Source organism: Arabidopsis thaliana, assembly GCF_000001735.4.
Source record: "Arabidopsis thaliana chromosome 1 sequence".
Lineage (NCBI taxonomy): Eukaryota > Viridiplantae > Streptophyta > Magnoliopsida > Brassicales > Brassicaceae > Arabidopsis > Arabidopsis thaliana.
This window is the reverse complement of record NC_003070.9, coordinates 24,608,758-24,625,685: the sequence shown is the minus strand read 5'-3', so window position 1 is coordinate 24,625,685 and position 16,928 is coordinate 24,608,758. Positions and strand designations below refer to the sequence as shown.

General features: G+C 34.4%; 4 protein-coding genes across 4 annotated transcripts; 2 read left to right on the top strand and 2 right to left on the bottom strand.

Annotated features, from left to right (window-relative positions):
- Window positions 1-3,568: 3,568 nt before the first annotated feature.
- Window positions 3,569-5,856, top strand: ZFP4 (zinc finger protein 4). Its single transcript, NM_105285.3, has 2 exons — window positions 3,569-3,885; window positions 4,804-5,856. The coding sequence occupies exon 2, from the start codon at window positions 4,841-4,843 to the stop codon at window positions 5,621-5,623; it is 783 nt and encodes a 260-aa protein (NP_176788.1). The 5' UTR covers window positions 3,569-3,885; window positions 4,804-4,840; the 3' UTR covers window positions 5,624-5,856.
- A 2,869-nt stretch (window positions 5,857-8,725) lies between these two features.
- On the bottom strand, window positions 8,726-10,869 carry AT1G66130 (NAD(P)-binding Rossmann-fold superfamily protein). Its single transcript, NM_105284.4, has 3 exons — window positions 10,179-10,869; window positions 9,567-9,867; window positions 8,726-9,269 (listed from the first exon to the last, which is right to left on the bottom strand). The coding sequence occupies exons 1-3, from the start codon at window positions 10,644-10,646 to the stop codon at window positions 8,944-8,946; spliced, it is 1,095 nt and encodes a 364-aa protein (NP_176787.1). The 5' UTR covers window positions 10,647-10,869; the 3' UTR covers window positions 8,726-8,943.
- An 11-nt stretch (window positions 10,870-10,880) lies between these two features.
- AAE11 (AMP-dependent synthetase and ligase family protein) lies at window positions 10,881-13,066 on the bottom strand. Its single transcript, NM_105283.3, has 3 exons — window positions 12,849-13,066; window positions 11,763-12,616; window positions 10,881-11,662 (listed from the first exon to the last, which is right to left on the bottom strand). Exons 1-3 carry the CDS (start codon window positions 13,044-13,046, stop codon window positions 10,996-10,998), a joined length of 1,719 nt encoding a protein of 572 aa, NP_176786.1. The 5' UTR covers window positions 13,047-13,066; the 3' UTR covers window positions 10,881-10,995.
- Window positions 13,067-15,316: 2,250 nt separating this feature from the next.
- On the top strand, window positions 15,317-16,592 carry AT1G66110 (hypothetical protein (DUF577); the record flags this gene model as incomplete). The annotated part of the gene is made up of 2 exons (NM_105282.2): window positions 15,317-16,427; window positions 16,550-16,592. The coding sequence occupies exons 1-2, from the start codon at window positions 15,454-15,456 to the stop codon at window positions 16,590-16,592; spliced, it is 1,017 nt and encodes a 338-aa protein (NP_176785.1). The 5' UTR covers window positions 15,317-15,453.
- Between the last annotated feature and the right edge of the window lie 336 nt (window positions 16,593-16,928).

Genomic DNA, 16,928 nt, shown 5'->3' with positions numbered 1-16,928 from the left:
TATGCGAAAATGAAGTATTTTCGTATAGTAACAACTATAGAAAAAAACTATTGAACAATCAAGTTGTGTTTGGACGTAGAAGCGAAGTAACGGCGGATGTCAATTATACATAATGTGGAAAGAGATTCGCATTATGTGATTAGACATGAAAAAGTATTTTTGGGTGATAAGAAAAAGAAAGAGAAGAGAGAAAAGAACATACAAAACAAATAAAGAAGCAAAGGTCCAATGGGTGAGGAGAGGCTACCAAGGCACAGCAAAGGTCAAGATAACTAGTTTTAAAGAATCTAAAGTGTTCTCAAACTTCAACACTTTAAACACTAAAAAAAACAAAACAAAAAAAGCAAAATTTTCAGATGTCCTCCCCATGCACTGAGGAGCTACTTCACTTTTCTTTCTTCTTTAAATAGAAAAATAAAATTAAAAGGAAAACACAAATAACATAAAGAATCTTTTTATGGGATGCTGCCACCATCCTTATAGTTCTTCAATTTTATACATATAAATACTTTTATGTTAGTTTCTTGAATAAAGTTATTTCTTTTTGATGGATTAAAACCTAAAATTTAAACAGATATTTTCTATTATTATAGTTATTTACTTTTATTACTTCTATTTTTGTTTCAATGAAGATATCATGACTAAACGAAACAAAACGTGAAAAAAAATCTTAAAATATTGGTATCAAAATACTTTTCTCGTTCTTGAATAACTTTTTTTTTTTGTAAGACTGAAATAAGTTTTTATTTCTAAGTGGAAATTTAATGTCAAATATTTTTGTTACTGCCATTGAAAATATAGTTACTACGCCAACTAAGCTTTTAATTGACGTAACTAGCAATTTGTCATAGAAAAACATGTATTATTGTACTATGGATAAGAATAATTATAATTTATTTCAAATATACAACTATTTCATAATATCCAAAGTACTATGCTAATCTTTAGAAAACTCGTTTAGTTGTTGAAATAGTCATCTTAGGGTTGGGGATCGATATTAGAGTTTGCGCCTTTCTAGTACGAGTGTGATCATGGTTGGCCACTATAAACGTTTTAGATGAAAATATTACATGATCGGGAAGTTAGTATAGATTTCAAGTTTATATTATCTGGTTGTTAAAAAAGAGAGAGAATGTTTCTATAGACTTGATACAATGATCTAAAGTATGTCCATCATTTTTCATCCATAATGAATAGAAATAATTGAGTTGAAAAAGATATCATGATGCATGAGAAATGGCGAATAATCTGCCCACTTCCAACACCAAACATAGAATTTTATCCTTTCAAACTCTAACAAAAAATAGTTGACTTGTTAAAGAACGGAATCTACACCCTACATCTACTATACTCCAAAACCTTCGATTCTCTATTTTTAGAAATTTCACATGATCATATGAACAATTGATATAAAAAAAAACTAATATATTAATAATTTTGTGTAAAAGAGGAATAGAATAAGTGTATTGGACAAGAACATACCTAAGTGGAGAGACTGAAGAAAAAAACAATGGAACTAGTTGTTGTGGTCCTACGGGGATAAGCTTTCTGTGTAGTGATGATCTTTACTTCAACTTTGGACTCTTATCTCAGACTTAAGAACTGCTCCTGATCTCACCTCTCACATCAATGTCCCGTAAAATGTATATGGGTACAAAACTTCTACTGCCCATTTGAAAGAGATATTTTTACTATTTTATTTATTTTTATTTAGATATTTTTTTGGTAAATTGTAAAATTAGACGTGCAATAAAAACCGAGAAAGAACAATAATAGTTGAGAATTGTGCTCGATGACAATAAAGAACAATAGTTGTGGCAGTTAAAAATAACAATGAGTGTAAGGAGCATATGTTTTGCTTCTTTGCAAAAAAAAAAAAAAAACATATGTTTTGCTTAATTTTTGGATGGTTTTCAAAGATTTTGGGCTTCGATTGGAGACAAAACTGTACCACACTGTGCAAGTCTATTAGTAACAAAAATGTTATATCTATATATATAATACATTTATTTTTATTTAACTGTTACGATATGAAATTTAATAACTAAAAGTTAAAACTATTTTTGGATTTAGTTTTTAGTTTTGATTAAAACTTATTTCATATTTTAGAGGTCCATATAAAAATAACTTGTTGGGGAATAAAAGTTACATACATGAGAAAATTGAAAAATTGCCTTCATATCTGTTTGACCTAATTAGGCATCCACCAATAAACTATTTACTTTACTTTGTGTCATTCACCAAATTGACTCTAAACTAATAAATCATGGCAAAGGAAGAAAAAAAAACTATAATAGTATTAAATCAAATAATATGCGCCAAGCTTATCTATGTTCCATTGTTCCTCGTCAGCTCCAAAATCCCATCGATAATGGCCAACCATTCTATAGCAAACAAAACAAAGGTAATAGTTAGAGAAACGCAAAAGTAAGCCTTCATAAACAAATAGGGAACGAACATGTCGGAAACTCGGAATTGAAGACCTTTCTTTCTTTTACTAACTAAATATTTTATCCTCACCACTGACAACATACAACATTTTTTTTGGAAAACTTCTTCTTTTTTTAACTAACTACAAAGATGTACTCTAACAAAGAAAAAGTAAAAAACCTATTCGAATTTTAGTCAACAAATTCTTTAATTCTAACTAAACTTACCAAAATTATGCTTACTATTATTGTCTAATGGGGTTGTATTAGCTAAATTAGTTCATTAGACATTAGCTAGTTTAGTTAATCGGTTAGGCGCTCAGTCTCACGTTATGAGCTAGTATATGTCAAGATCCAATTAATCATCTAGACGTTTGACTAAATTGGTTAAACTCGTATAATCGATTAACCTAACATCTTCTTATCTATAAGATTAATTTCTTTGTTTTTCCTGTTTTCATATTTGGAAATGGATTCTTTTTAAATTTCTTCAAAGTGAATTTATTGTATCTTATCAATGTGTGACTATCCACAATAAATTTGTAACAACTTCTATATGGTAAACGTGGAAGTCGAATTTATTTAGTATTTATGGTTTTTTCTTCAGATTTTTTTAGCTTTACAAATTACCGATTTTTTTTTGATAAATTCTATCGGTTAAACCGGTAACTCTCGGTGAAAACACACCAAAATACTTAAAAATTACCGAGTTTTTACTACTTTACAATATTTAAAAAAATCTAAATTTTTGGTTTGTATTCGTGATGGATTCATAGATCGTAAATGATTCATACTGGATTTGAATATTACTAACTTTTTTGCCATTTTCATAACTGGAAATTCCAAATTTTTCTTTTGTAATCCTTTTTAGTTGAATACCAACTTTTGACAAAACAAATTGTGATAAATTCATAGATTTTAAATCATTTATCTTAGATTTGAACTCAGATCCGATAATACTAAAAGCAACATCTAACTGGTTCAATTGGCCGCACTTGCACTGCCAACTTTCACCTTTAACTGAATTTTAATTAATAGAGTAATTATTATGGACCCTGAGTATGAAACCAATTGAACCATCACACTTACATGATTATATGTATTTTTATTAGATAAAGAAAATTATCCGAAGAAAAAAAAAACTGTGGTCTGACTTAAGTGTGAGACGTCCCACCATTGTCCCCTCCACTCCCACTCACAGCAACCTTAGCTTTTCCCATAATAAAACATCATCTTACACTATACACATTCCACTCTCTCCTCTTTTGTGCTCCCAAACCAAACATAACACTCACAATTTAACTCTCTCTGTCTCTCTCTCATATCTCTCACTTCTTCTCTTTCTTTTTAAGTCCCCAAAATAACCTCGAGATCGATGGACTCAAATCTGTTCATAACTCCCACTTCTTCTCTCAAATCCCAAGCCTTGGTCTCTTCATCATCCTAACTATATAAGGTATGAATATTCTTTCATCTTTCTTTATTGGTTTTCTTTGGAAATCTAAGACTCTCAATTTCTATGTTCTTGGATTAATTGACAATTCTTTCTCAATATTTGAAGTTATGATGTTTGATCAACAATTGTTAGCATGGTTGTATAACTTTTAAATTAGATATGAATGGGTCACATATATTATTGCCATTTATGTGTCAGCAACTTAAGTTTCAACTTTTTCTTTTTTACCTCTTTTTCGTTTTGCTCAAAAACATTGGATACCCTAAAAATTAAATAAATAAATATATTTCCTTGGAGATGATAATTGTTTAGTTGATGGATCTGCTTCGTAAGTAAGTTGATTTTGCTGTCGGTGATCTTTTCGCTATATATGTTTGTCTGTTTTTTGTTTATTCCTTTGAGTATATGTGTTTTATTTGTCGGGTTTTTTGTTTGTTTGTCGCTTTGTGTATATTTATGTTTTTTTCTTTGTTGGGTTCTCATTGTTAATGAAAGCAAAACCAAGTAACTGAATTACAATTTTTGTGATCTAAAGTTTTGTGTTATTTCTGTCTCAATAGAAATTAAACTTAGTTGCTAGATGATAAAAGAATCTAGAAATTATTTGGAAACTATTTAAGTTTAGTTTAGTGAGAAATAGAAGAATGTAATTAGTTAGAGTTGACTGGTTGATATATGGATGGATGTGTCAGTACTAAATTTGGCACTTCTGATGTTGTCTACTCATTGACTCGTTAGGACCATTTATGGTCACACCAATGTTTCCTCCACTATCTATTTCTGAAATAATTATTATTTTTGTTAGAATATTTTGTATGCATTATCGACTTTGTTTGGACAGAAACAATCCAATTTCTTTAAATTATTCCTTTTGATCAAAATAATTTTAACATTCCCTTCAATACAAAATCATTGCAGAAAAAGAAAAAACAACGTAAAGTTTCTGCCATAAATCATGAGACCAATATTAGACCTCGAAATTGAAGCTTCATCGGGCAGTAGTAGCAGCCAAGTGGCCTCAAACTTGTCTCCGGTTGGGGAAGATTACAAACCAATCTCGCTGAATCTTAGCCTCAGTTTCAACAACAACAACAACAATAATCTGGATCTTGAATCATCGTCTTTGACGCTGCCACTTTCGAGCACGAGTGAGAGTAGTAACCCGGAGCAGCAGCAGCAACAACAACCATCTGTATCAAAGAGAGTCTTCTCTTGTAACTACTGCCAAAGGAAGTTCTATAGCTCTCAAGCGCTAGGTGGTCACCAAAACGCTCACAAACGTGAGAGAACACTCGCCAAACGCGCTATGCGTATGGGTCTTGCTGGGGTCTTCCCCGGTAGAGGATCAAGTAGCAATTATGCGGCTGCTGCCACAGCAGCCGCTCTCTCGTGTTTGCCGCTTCACGGAAGCGGAAACGGGAACATGACATCGTTCAGGACTTTGGGAATCCGGGCACATTCCTCGGCGCACGACGTCAGCATGACAAGGCAGACACCAGAAACACTTATTAGAAACATTGCCAGGTTCAACCAGGGGTATTTCGGTAATTGTATACCTTTTTACGTGGAGGACGACGAGGCCGAGATGCTCTGGCCGGGGAGTTTCCGGCAAGCTACGAATGCGGTTGCGGTTGAAGCGGGTAATGATAATTTAGGTGAAAGAAAAATGGATTTCTTGGACGTCAAGCAAGCGATGGATATGGAAAGTTCTCTTCCAGATCTAACCTTGAAGCTTTGAGCTTTCGTTTTTTTTGTTTTTTTTTTTGCTGAATTTGGATTCTTAATTTGGTGCATCAGCTTCATAACTCTATTATGTACAGTGAGAGTTTCACAAACCATTTCTGATATGTTATGGTCACTATCGATTGATCGACCAAAAGTCAATTCTAGTGTTTGCTTACGTGGATAAACCATTTAAACGTTTATGTATTGTAAACTAAATATTAAGTTAATTATGCTATCAATGTCGTGCTCTCATTTTTGAAAAAGTTCACCTTATCATCAAAGATAATAGAACGGTTGAACACAAACGTAAATAGAAACAATGAGGCATTGGCATGAAAACATGGCATTATCTAAACAAACATGCAAATGATTTAAGAAAAAAAAACATGCAAATGATAGAAAACAATAACCTAGAATGATGTGAGTAGAGAGTGAAGGCGTAACATTGAGATGAGAACCTACCTCAAGCAATACTACCCACTACCCACTACCCACGAGAGGTACCTTTGTAAATTACAAAAGCAAACTTTGTGAATTATCTACTCAATTACATATGGAGCGTTATGTTCAATTCATCATACAACCAATAATTCATTCTTATCTTGGCTATATTATATGACCATATTAACATGGTGATACCACGCATCGCGTTTTTCACACGAGATTACATCTTCTCATTAGCCAAGCTAAACTTGGACTATGGGTTAAGAAGTTCACTGCAAAAAACATGATGTGAGAAAACATCAAGTTATAATGGTTCTATAATTGTCAAGTCTAGACTATGGGTTGCCCGATGAATTGAACGGAAAGTACACCATTTTATTTATAACTTATAAAGAGAGTCAAAGCGTAAACAATATCGAGATAAAAGTTTTTTACCTCAAACTATAGCACAAAAATTTGTGAATTTCTAGTTTAGCTCACCGGTCAACCCAGAGTCCATGCTTAACTCGGCTAATGGAGAGATGTTCCATAGCGTAAGAAACATGACACGGGAGAACACCAAATTATTATAATTATATAGTATAGCCCCATAATATAGGTAAGCATGAACTACGATTACGAATTGGCTATATTATATGATCATAACAGTTTGATGTTCCCCGCTTCATGCTTTTTGCACTAGAAATCATATCTACATTAGCCAAGGTAAACCAAGACAATGGATTAGCAGATAAACCTAACGAGAAATTTGCGACTGTAACTGACTAGCTAAAAAAAAAATTGTATTTTTATTTGTATCTTACAAATTAGATCTCCTGAGTACTATAGCTTGAGGTAATTTTCTCATGTCAAAGTGGTTACGTTTTTCTTTCCTTATCATAGAATTCTCGGTTATTGTCTGCATCGTATAGATGTTTGGAGCTATGAATAAATCATTGCATGTTTCATACAACTATATGTCCATTGGCACATTTAGATGTATTAAAGAAATGTATTCGTTTAAAATTTACATAAACGGAAATTACAGTGAAAGTGTGACGATATCGAGATGAGAAATTACAACAACCTATAGCACCTATAAGCTATATCAATGTAAGCTACAAAAAAAGATAAAAAAGGAAACTTCGTAACTACTTAGTTACATATCTCGAATATACCATTCACTTCATCTGCTAACCCATAGTCGTCCATGCTTAGCTCGGCTAGTGGATAGGTATTCTTTAGCGTAAAAAGTATGCTTTTTGCACCGGAAAACATCTCTATGTTAGCTGAGCTAAACTCAAACTAGGGGTTGGCCGACGGATAGAATGGCATATTCGGCATATATACTGAGTAGTTTACAAAATTTCTTTTCTATTTTTTTTGTAACCTACAAAATAGATCTCATAGTGGTACTATAGCTTGAGGTAATTTTCTCATTTCAACATGGTTACATTTTGATTTTTTTTATCATATAATTCTCGGCTATTGCATGTATCCTAGGATGTTTTGATCGATGAATAAAACATTGCATGTTTCATACAATTAAAAGGGTGTATTCAATCAAACATTTTCAAATGATTTGTATTAAAATAATAAATCCTATGTTATCCAATCATAGATTTTTAAAAGTTTCATGATATATAATGTTATTGAACTAGTGATTTTAAAGTCTACTTAAAAATTTCCTGATATTGAAAACCTATAGCACCTATAAGCTATATCAATGTAAGCTACATTTTATGTTTTCAAAAAGTTTCTGATAATTTATAGAAAAAATACTGAAAATAGAGAGAAACCTTGGATATCGATTTCGCAACGTGATTAGAATGAGCAGCAAGAGATCCAATGTTGGTTATGATAGCTTTTCGTATATGGTAGAAGAGAAAAGTGTATCTGCAACAAATGCATTAATGAAACTAACATATGTATAAGGCATAACTGTATATCAATAATATCATGTAACTATGTGATTAAGGCAAGAGATTGATTTTTTAAAAAAAAAGATACTTGCATAACTATATGAATAAGACATACTCTATATCATCGTTTGGACAACACCTCGCTAGGATCATGACCACACATCATCTCGAAGTTTACTGATCCGAATCCGGTCGAGCCAATATATGAGGATCCATGTGCTTTTTGGATCCGATGACAGCATTCGTGACTTGGATAGATGATGAAATGGAAAAGTTTAGAGAGAATGAGAAGATACTGATTTTGAGATGTACACTAAGAGAGATAAGACAAGGATGTGAATATATGTGAGAGAGATGATGAGGTTATATATATGTGGGTCGTATGTTGTTTTACGAAGAGATAAAAAGTTTATATAGACAACAAAAATAGGTGGTGGCGTTTGCTATTAAAATGAAACCTTAATTAGTTTTTTATTTTCAATTTTCACTTAAATAATTAAATTTTTTTTATTTGATATTTTATATAAATAAATAGAAAGAAATCCAAAGAGAAAAAGAAAGAAATCCACAATTTAATACATTCTTTATAATGTACAAATAAAATATGCCTTCTGGTCAAGATAAAAGAAATAAATTTGCAAAATTTTGGAAAAACAAAATTGAGACATGTGTAAGAATTTCGACTCATGCTAAATTTTTTTAACATTTTATTATTTTAATAAGATAGAAAGTATTCTTATATTTTCTCTTTTTATATAGCTGTATTGGATTATGGAGCTTCTTAGTTGTATCGAGATTCAGAACTAAACTTAAACTCCACCTACTTCTACTGACCTAACATATCTCAGTTTTGAGTACATATGGAGTGCCAAATAAAAATATGAAGTACATATCATCTTCGACTTATAAAAGTTAGTTACCATAAAGCATGTATCAATGACACTAACATAAATATCATAATCTAATTAGCAGAAGATTTCAACAAGTTTCACAGATGAACCACTTCACAACCAATATCAACAGATTTCTTTACAGCATCAACGATCAACTGCGTCTTCTTACTTATATCCGGCCACCTACGATCAGCCTCTAAGTCGCCACGCTTGATTCCTTCCACAAGCCGCGTGAACTCTCTCAGCATCATTGCCTCTTGCGTCTCCGGAGTTCCGCTACAGTCCACTGTAACTCTCTCTGGCGTCACATTCCAACCAATGTGCATGTCCACAAACTTCGCACCACTTGTGTATTCGAACCAAGCTTTGTCCTCCTTGTAGGGTATCACATAGTCATTCATTTGAATCGACCCTTTTGAGCCTGAACATTCATTTTGACATTTGATGTTAGTACAAAGCTGATCACTTATATTTTACATATACATTAGTCTTTAATAAGGGTTTTGGAAATTTAAATAAAATGTAGAACTAAATCTACTATAGATTGTTTTATACGGTTTTACATTGAATATGACCATTTTAACCAAACTATACTACTTATTTGGTTTTTGAATTAGTTTTTAAAATTCGGTTCGATTCGGGTCAGTTTGATTATAGTCCCCTAGACTATTACTATTTCTATTTCAACTTATGGTATAATAAAGACAATGGTAAGAACCTGAGATAGCTAAGTCCGTTGAAAGTTGAGAGAGGAAAGAGCAATGAACGATTGCGGTTGTGGTTGCAGTTGAACCGAACTGAAGAGAGGCAGTGCAGGACAAGATAGTGCCAACCGAGTTTGTGGAGACAGAGGAGGGAAGAGCCCTGACCGATATCGGCATTTGGTAAGACATAGCCCACAAAGCTGCGCCTATAGGATACCATCCAAGCTCTCCGATAGCTCCGGCTAAACCCATAGCTTCTTTAGTCAGTCTTTCCAATACTTGCTCCGGTACCGGAGTGGTCATCGTGCTATACATCTGCAACATGTGTCAGAGAATGTTTCATATATACTTTAGGCGTAATGATAAGTGAAACATTATAGATTAGATTCAATCCTTCAACGTATGCTCATGAATAGTTTAATATAACTTAAACTAAGTGACGAAACCTATCGTTCGTTATCATTCGAAACAACATCTTACACGTTGAACACCTTAAAAACTCTACTCTAGTTCTAGTACAATTGAAAGGTTTTATGTGTTATTCTAACTTATATGTGGGGCAATAAATAAAGTCAAAGATTCTATGGACCAATTTTGCAATTTGAATAAAAAGGCAGAGCGCTTACGTGGCGAACATCTCCAAGCAATCCAGAATCAAACATCGTATCTCTAATCTTAACCGTCCGTTGATGATGCAACCAAATCGTACCGTCCATAAACTGAACACCGTTATATTCACACGCCTCCACAATCTTCTCCAGCTCCGTCGCGTCTTGAGCTGGTGGTTTCTCAACAAGAACATGCTTCTTCTTCTCTGCCGCCGTCACAGCCCATCTCGCTCGTTGCGTCACCGGCATCGTCAAGTAAACGGCGTCGACGTTTGCATCGTTTAAAAGCTCCTCGTAGCTTCCGTATATCGTGACGGTCTCCGGCGATAAATTGTTCCCGGTGGCGAAGGTTTTTGCGGTTTCGAGTGATGGATCGCTGATGGCGATAATGACGGCGTTTGAGGATTCTGTTACTGTTCTGACGAACTTTGATGCGAATCTGATACATCCAAGAAGACCAAAACGCACCGTTTTAGTGTCACTCATGTTGTGTTCTTTTGTTTTTGTTATGTTGTCGCAATGTTTTTTTTTTCTACTTCTTCAGCTTCAGGAGCTGTGTTCTAGTGAAAGTGAAGAGATATGAATGTTTTCCAAGTGGCGAATCCTGAGCCTTAAGAATTTTGAGATTATCTTCTTCAATTTTATTTTGTTGAATCCACGTGGAATTTTTTCCTCTTTTTGTCTTACCATTTTTTTAGACAAATAAAAGATGCAATATTTGTTGAATAACTTCATTTTAATTATTAGCGTAAATTTAACAATCCATACATGTAAACTAAGAAACATATCAATCCAAACATACGCATATACATAAACACATCGATGAATAGTAACGCTAAAGCCTCGAACTAACGTGTTCGATACTGCGTTGATGAACTTTCTTGGAGCCGGCATCGTCCTCCCTGACCACCAATGCCTTAGCGATGTCTCTCAACTTAGACTTTAGGATCTTTCCGTTACTATTCTTTGGAAGCTCTTGAAAGAACACCACCTTTTTCGGACACATAAAATGCGGCATATTCTCACGGCAATATTTAATGAGATCTCCTTCACTAGTCACCAATCCCTCTTCACCCTTCTTTAGAACAACAAACGCACACGGGGTTTCACCCCATAGAGGATGAGGCATGGCTACAACCGCAGCCTCGAGCACTTCCTGATACATGTAAAGAACTTTCTCGACCTCAATACTACTTATGTTCTCACCTCCCGAGATTATGATGTCTTTGGATCGATCTTTGATCTCTACATATCCATCAGGATGAATCACACCTATGTCTCCCGTGTTAAGCCATCCGTGTTTAAATGCTTCAGATGTTGCTTTAGGATTCTTTAGATACCCTTTCATTAGGCTGCTTCCTTTAATAACAATTTCTCCCATTGTCTTCCCGTCGCGTGGGACACTCTCTAGAGTTTTCGTGTTCTTCACGTCAACGTCGGCTAGGGTTAGGTTCCTTACACCTTGCCTTTGTTGTAGCTCTATCTGTTGATGCTCTGGTAGTCTATTTTGGATTTTTATAATAAAAAATTGTTATCTTCAATATGATTATATATAAAAGATTGTAGTATATTATGTAAAATCAGAATGGTTATATATATTACTTGTTCCACTCGTCTTGCCATTCACAAAAGAGAACCGGGCCGGTGGCCTCTGTAAGCCCATAGCCATGCATCACGTGAAACCCCAGCTGCTCAACTTTCTTTATAAGGACAGCCGGAGGAGAAGAACCTCCAGTCAACACCTGAACCGGCGAGGACTTGGGTGACTGGTCGGTTCGACTTCCTTCAAGGAGAAACCTAAAGACCGTAGGAACACATGACATGTGAGTCACGCCATGCAATTCTATGTTCTTATAGATCTCTGGAGCAGTGACATGTCTGATGCATACATTAGTACCACCACGAGCAGCGACGGACCACGTGTGCGTCCATCCATTGCAATGAAACATAGGTAGTGTCCAGAGGTAGACAGGGAAAATCCCCATTTCCCAGCCAATAATGGAGCTCAAAGCGCTCAAGTAGGCTCCTTGGTGGCTAATCACCACACCTTTTGGGTCTGCCGTGGTACCTGACGTGTAGTTCAAGGAGATAGGGTCATGCTCGTTGTGGACACGGAACATGCTTGCGGAGGAGGATGGCGTAGGTTCTCCTTTTCGGATGAGACCCTCGTAGTCTAACTCCTTGGAGAAAGGCTTTGTAGTGGAATCAATCTCGTTAATTAATATGATCCGCGGATGCGGTTGTGACTGGTAAGTGGGTATGAGACGGAGGACTTCTTGGATCAAAGGAGCAAACTCGTAGTCCACAAATAAGATCTTTGGCTCGGCGTGGCGGAGAATGATGGCTATGGTTTTGGCGTCAAGACGGGTGTTAATGGGGTTAAGTACGGCTCCGGTCATGGGAACGCTAAAGTGCATCTCGTACATGGCAGGTACGTTTGGGGCCAAAATCGAGACCTAAACAAAGATTCATCATACACGTTAACGTTAAATATAAGTACCATCCTAAAGAAAAGTAAGGATGATACAAGCAATATGATAGTCATCAGTAGATATAAAACTAAAACGAAAGAAAAAGAGAAGTCATGTGGTTCATATGCTGATTATGACACGTGAGCACGAGTAACTCGGAAAGGCATATAATAAAAAGTCCAATATAAGTATCAGAAGGCAAAATAAAAATTCTTACAACGTCGTTTCGGGTGATGTTAAGAGAGAGGAGAGAAGCAGCTAGACGACAGCAACGGTCATAAGTCTGAGGCCAAGTGAAGCGAGTTTGCCCGTAGATTATCGAAGTTCGGTTGGGATAACACTCCGAAGCTCTCTTCAAGAACGTTATGGGCGTTAGAGGAACATTGTTTGCTTCACATAACACTAGATTATCCATCTTGTATGAGTGGATGTGTGGCAATAAAGATTTGGAAATCCATATTATATATAGCAAATTGTGAGAGGCCTTAAAACATATGACTGAGAGTGATAGATAACAAAATTTAATATTTGTAGCATAACCAATGGATTGCATGCTGGCAGTGCCTAAACTTTTGGAAACTGTCATAGAAACAATCTAAAGCTCTAAGTACACAAGTCACAATCTCACTTTCTTTTTGAGTTTATAACAGAAACATGATATTAAAGGACCTTTTAGAGGAATGGAAGCTATATTGTAAAAGTAGTAAATGATATATATGCTGCAAAAACAAGAAGATGCGATTATACTAAATTCGTTTATTTTTAAGAGTTCGGCTAAGCTATTTATGTTTCAATTTTTTTAAAAGGAAAGCCATGCAAAAAAGTCTTTGACAAAGACTCAAGTTTGTGGTATTAGTTGCTCAAGTACGTTAGGCGTGAGATGTCGTTCAAATGGTATAATGGCCATTCATATTCAATATTGTTTTCATTGTTCACATGCGTTTGTAATCAAATAAAACAAAATGGATCGGCCTCGACAGATCAGTTTATGCGACCTAAAACTTTGGTTTCTATTCTCATCGCCAACTTTGATGTATTGACTATTAGAAATTCTCCGCTGATTATTTTTATATGCAAGTTCTCACTATGTTTGTAAATGTAGATTGACAATTAGTATTTTAACAAAGTAAAATTCTTGTTTTTTGACTTCTAAAATGTAGTTTTTGGCCAAAATACCTGTAAATGATATGTTATATCCATATTGGTAATATGCTGATGTGAGTTAATTTTAATTTTTTTTTTTGTGAAAAGCAATCATTTATTTTGTGAGAATACCATTCATTTTGGATTTTTCATGTTTAACTACAAATTAACTTGAGGTACGTAGGATGTCTTTGCCGCATCCAGTGGCGAACCCACGTTGGAGGCAGGTGGGGCAAGTGCCCCATACTAACTCTTCTAAATATTATCTAAGCTACTACTAAACATTGTAATTCAGTTAGTTCAAATGGTTTTCCAGCAACAAGTGCCCCATACTAACCCGAGTTCAAGTCCCCAAATTGTCATTTTTGTAAAAAAAAATTATAATCACAATACAATTTAGGTAACTAAATTATACTTAGTACTATTTATATATATGGTGCCTCACATTAAATTACATTCTAGATCCGTCCCTAGCCGCATCGGTTGTGTTACCTAATGATCACTAATGGGTTCAGTCCTTCGGAAATCGTTGGTCTAGAGATTGTTTTGGTTGGGAAAATTTTGAAAAAGATGTGGAGATTTGACACCCTCTTCATTTCTTCGCCAAGCTCCTAACATGCTGATGATACTACATACAATACCTAATCGTCGAACTAGTAGGCTACAAACTAATTAATACTAAAATTTTAATAACAATAAAAAGGTACTCAACTGTTTGTCTTTAAGTAATTTTTTTTTTCAATCTGTTCTTCTTTCAGCGTGATAAAAATCCAACTAAATAATATATCCAATCAGTAACCAAAAAGGTAGGTAAACTAGTTAATATAAAATAGTGGGTAATCAAGGTATAAGAAATGACAGTATTTGTTTTTATATCACTGATATCATTTTTAATTTTTCATGATTGGTAACAATGAAAACGTACCAATCATACCCAATACTAAAAAGTAAACACCAATAAATTTTTAGTTTTAAAACATTTTCTATCACTATATAATTTTATTTTTTTGGCATCTTCTATTACTAAATAATTACACAATCATTTCAGAAATTCTTCTAAATATAAAAACAACCTTTGAAAAACCTTGCAGCGTAACTCAGACTTTACCCAAATGAATAATTCATGTACCTTATCCCATATTCGAATCGGTTAATAAATAAATTAAACTTTGTCAAAAATACGATTCCCTTTAATCAGTATAAATATAACACTTAACTCATAAACCGTTCCACAATGGATAACCTTTATGTTTTGAGTTTTGACTCATTTATACATGAATAATAAACCTTTCAACAAAATTACTATTTACTTTCGATTCTGTTTTGTTTTCCACCAATAGAAAAAAATAGAAAAGAGAGACAAATTATTTTTTTAGTTATTTCACCGCAAAAAAAAAGAACTCAATTAATAAATAAATGTAAAAAATTCATTCCAAATCTCTCTACAAGAGCAATTTCGTCATATCCAATGAATAGGCAAGAATCATACTCTTTACATAGGGGCAATTTCGTCATTTTAAATGAATAAGCACCAAGAATCGTACGTAACCAAAAATCATATATATTAAGAAGATTCATCAAATCTATCTGTTACTCTTCTGTGTTTATCATTTATCTCCTTCTCTCTGAGTCTCTGACACCAAGACTTTCTCGCATATTCTCTGAAAAGATCCACGAAAATGACTTCTCATCATTACGACGTAGCTTCTTCGTCAAACCCTCCTCCACCACTCACCGCATCACGTATCTACATCGGAAACAAAGCAAAAGAGATTCTCGCAACACGTGACATCACCGAAATCACAAAACTCGTCACTACCCTCTGTTACGGCAAAGAAACAGAGCAATCTTCTTCATCTTCAAAGCTTCTCTATGAAGTCTTCACAAAACATTTCCCAAATATCTTAGTCTCAAAACTCCTCCAAATCTACAGTTCCGGTACCGATATAACCCCAAAGATTCGATCTTTCTCACTCTATCTTCTCGATTCACTTCTCACGGATATCGACGATTTCCGTGGTGGTTTAAAAACAGAGTCTTTGGATGTTATCAAGAACCGTGTAAGTACTTGCCTTCTCTCGCAAGAAACTTCATATGAAGACTTTAAACTCCTCTCAAGAATCGTATCTCGTGTCTGTGTTGATGTTTTCATTGGAGACAAACCTTGGGACGAGCTCTGTTCTTATATTCTCTCATTAGATGGGAATAAAAAAGCTCTCTTGATGTTCAGTGAATTGCCAACAGTCCTTGATGAAGAGTTCTTAATGCCGTTGTTGGATAATGGTCTAGGTTTAAAGATTGTTAGTGTGTTGTTGATGAATCAATATTATGATGAAGAAGAATGGTGTTTAGCTTTAGAAGCTGGGTTTAGTTTGATACTTCAGCTTGTGAATTTGGACAAGAAGAGTTTGGTTTGGGATTTGGTTTACGTGATTGTGAAATCGATTTGGGAGATGGTTAATGTGAAGAGAAGAGAGATTGTTGTGCGTAAAGGGTTTGTTAGAGTTGCGAAGAAAGTGAGAAGAGAAGCTTTGAGGTTTCGTGAGGCTGAGTATGAAGTTGTGTCACGTTTAGGTTTGATGATGCTGAGGATTAATGGACTTGGTGAAGTTACGATGATGATGGTGACTTTGATTCACGAAATTCTTGAGAGGTATTACATGGGAGGTCATGAATTGAATCAGGCTTTGCTTAATCAGTTTTTTTATTGAGAGAATGAGAGTTTTGTTTAGTGACAAGCTAAGTCTTGATTTTGTTGAAGACATGTACAAATAGGGTCGTTCTTGTGTCTATTCATGTTGGTATGGATTCGCTTTGACGCTTTGTGACGCTTATGTTTCCAGTCCATTAATGTCATAAATCTGTTTTTTTCCAACTTATCGTCATACATTTATGAACAACATTGAGAAAAAATACTTTCACTGAAAATCTCAATTTTTGATGGAAATATTGAAGTTTCAAAAACAAAACAAAAAACGTCCAGTAAACACAATTTATTCATAATGGACAAGTTTTAAATTATAAACTTTTACATAGATGTTTTTGTTCATAATAAAGAGAGTTTACAACACACAAAAAACAACAACGAAAAGAATATAGAAGAATGTATGAAAGCACATTTAAAAATGTCAAGGACTATAAATCAATGAAAATA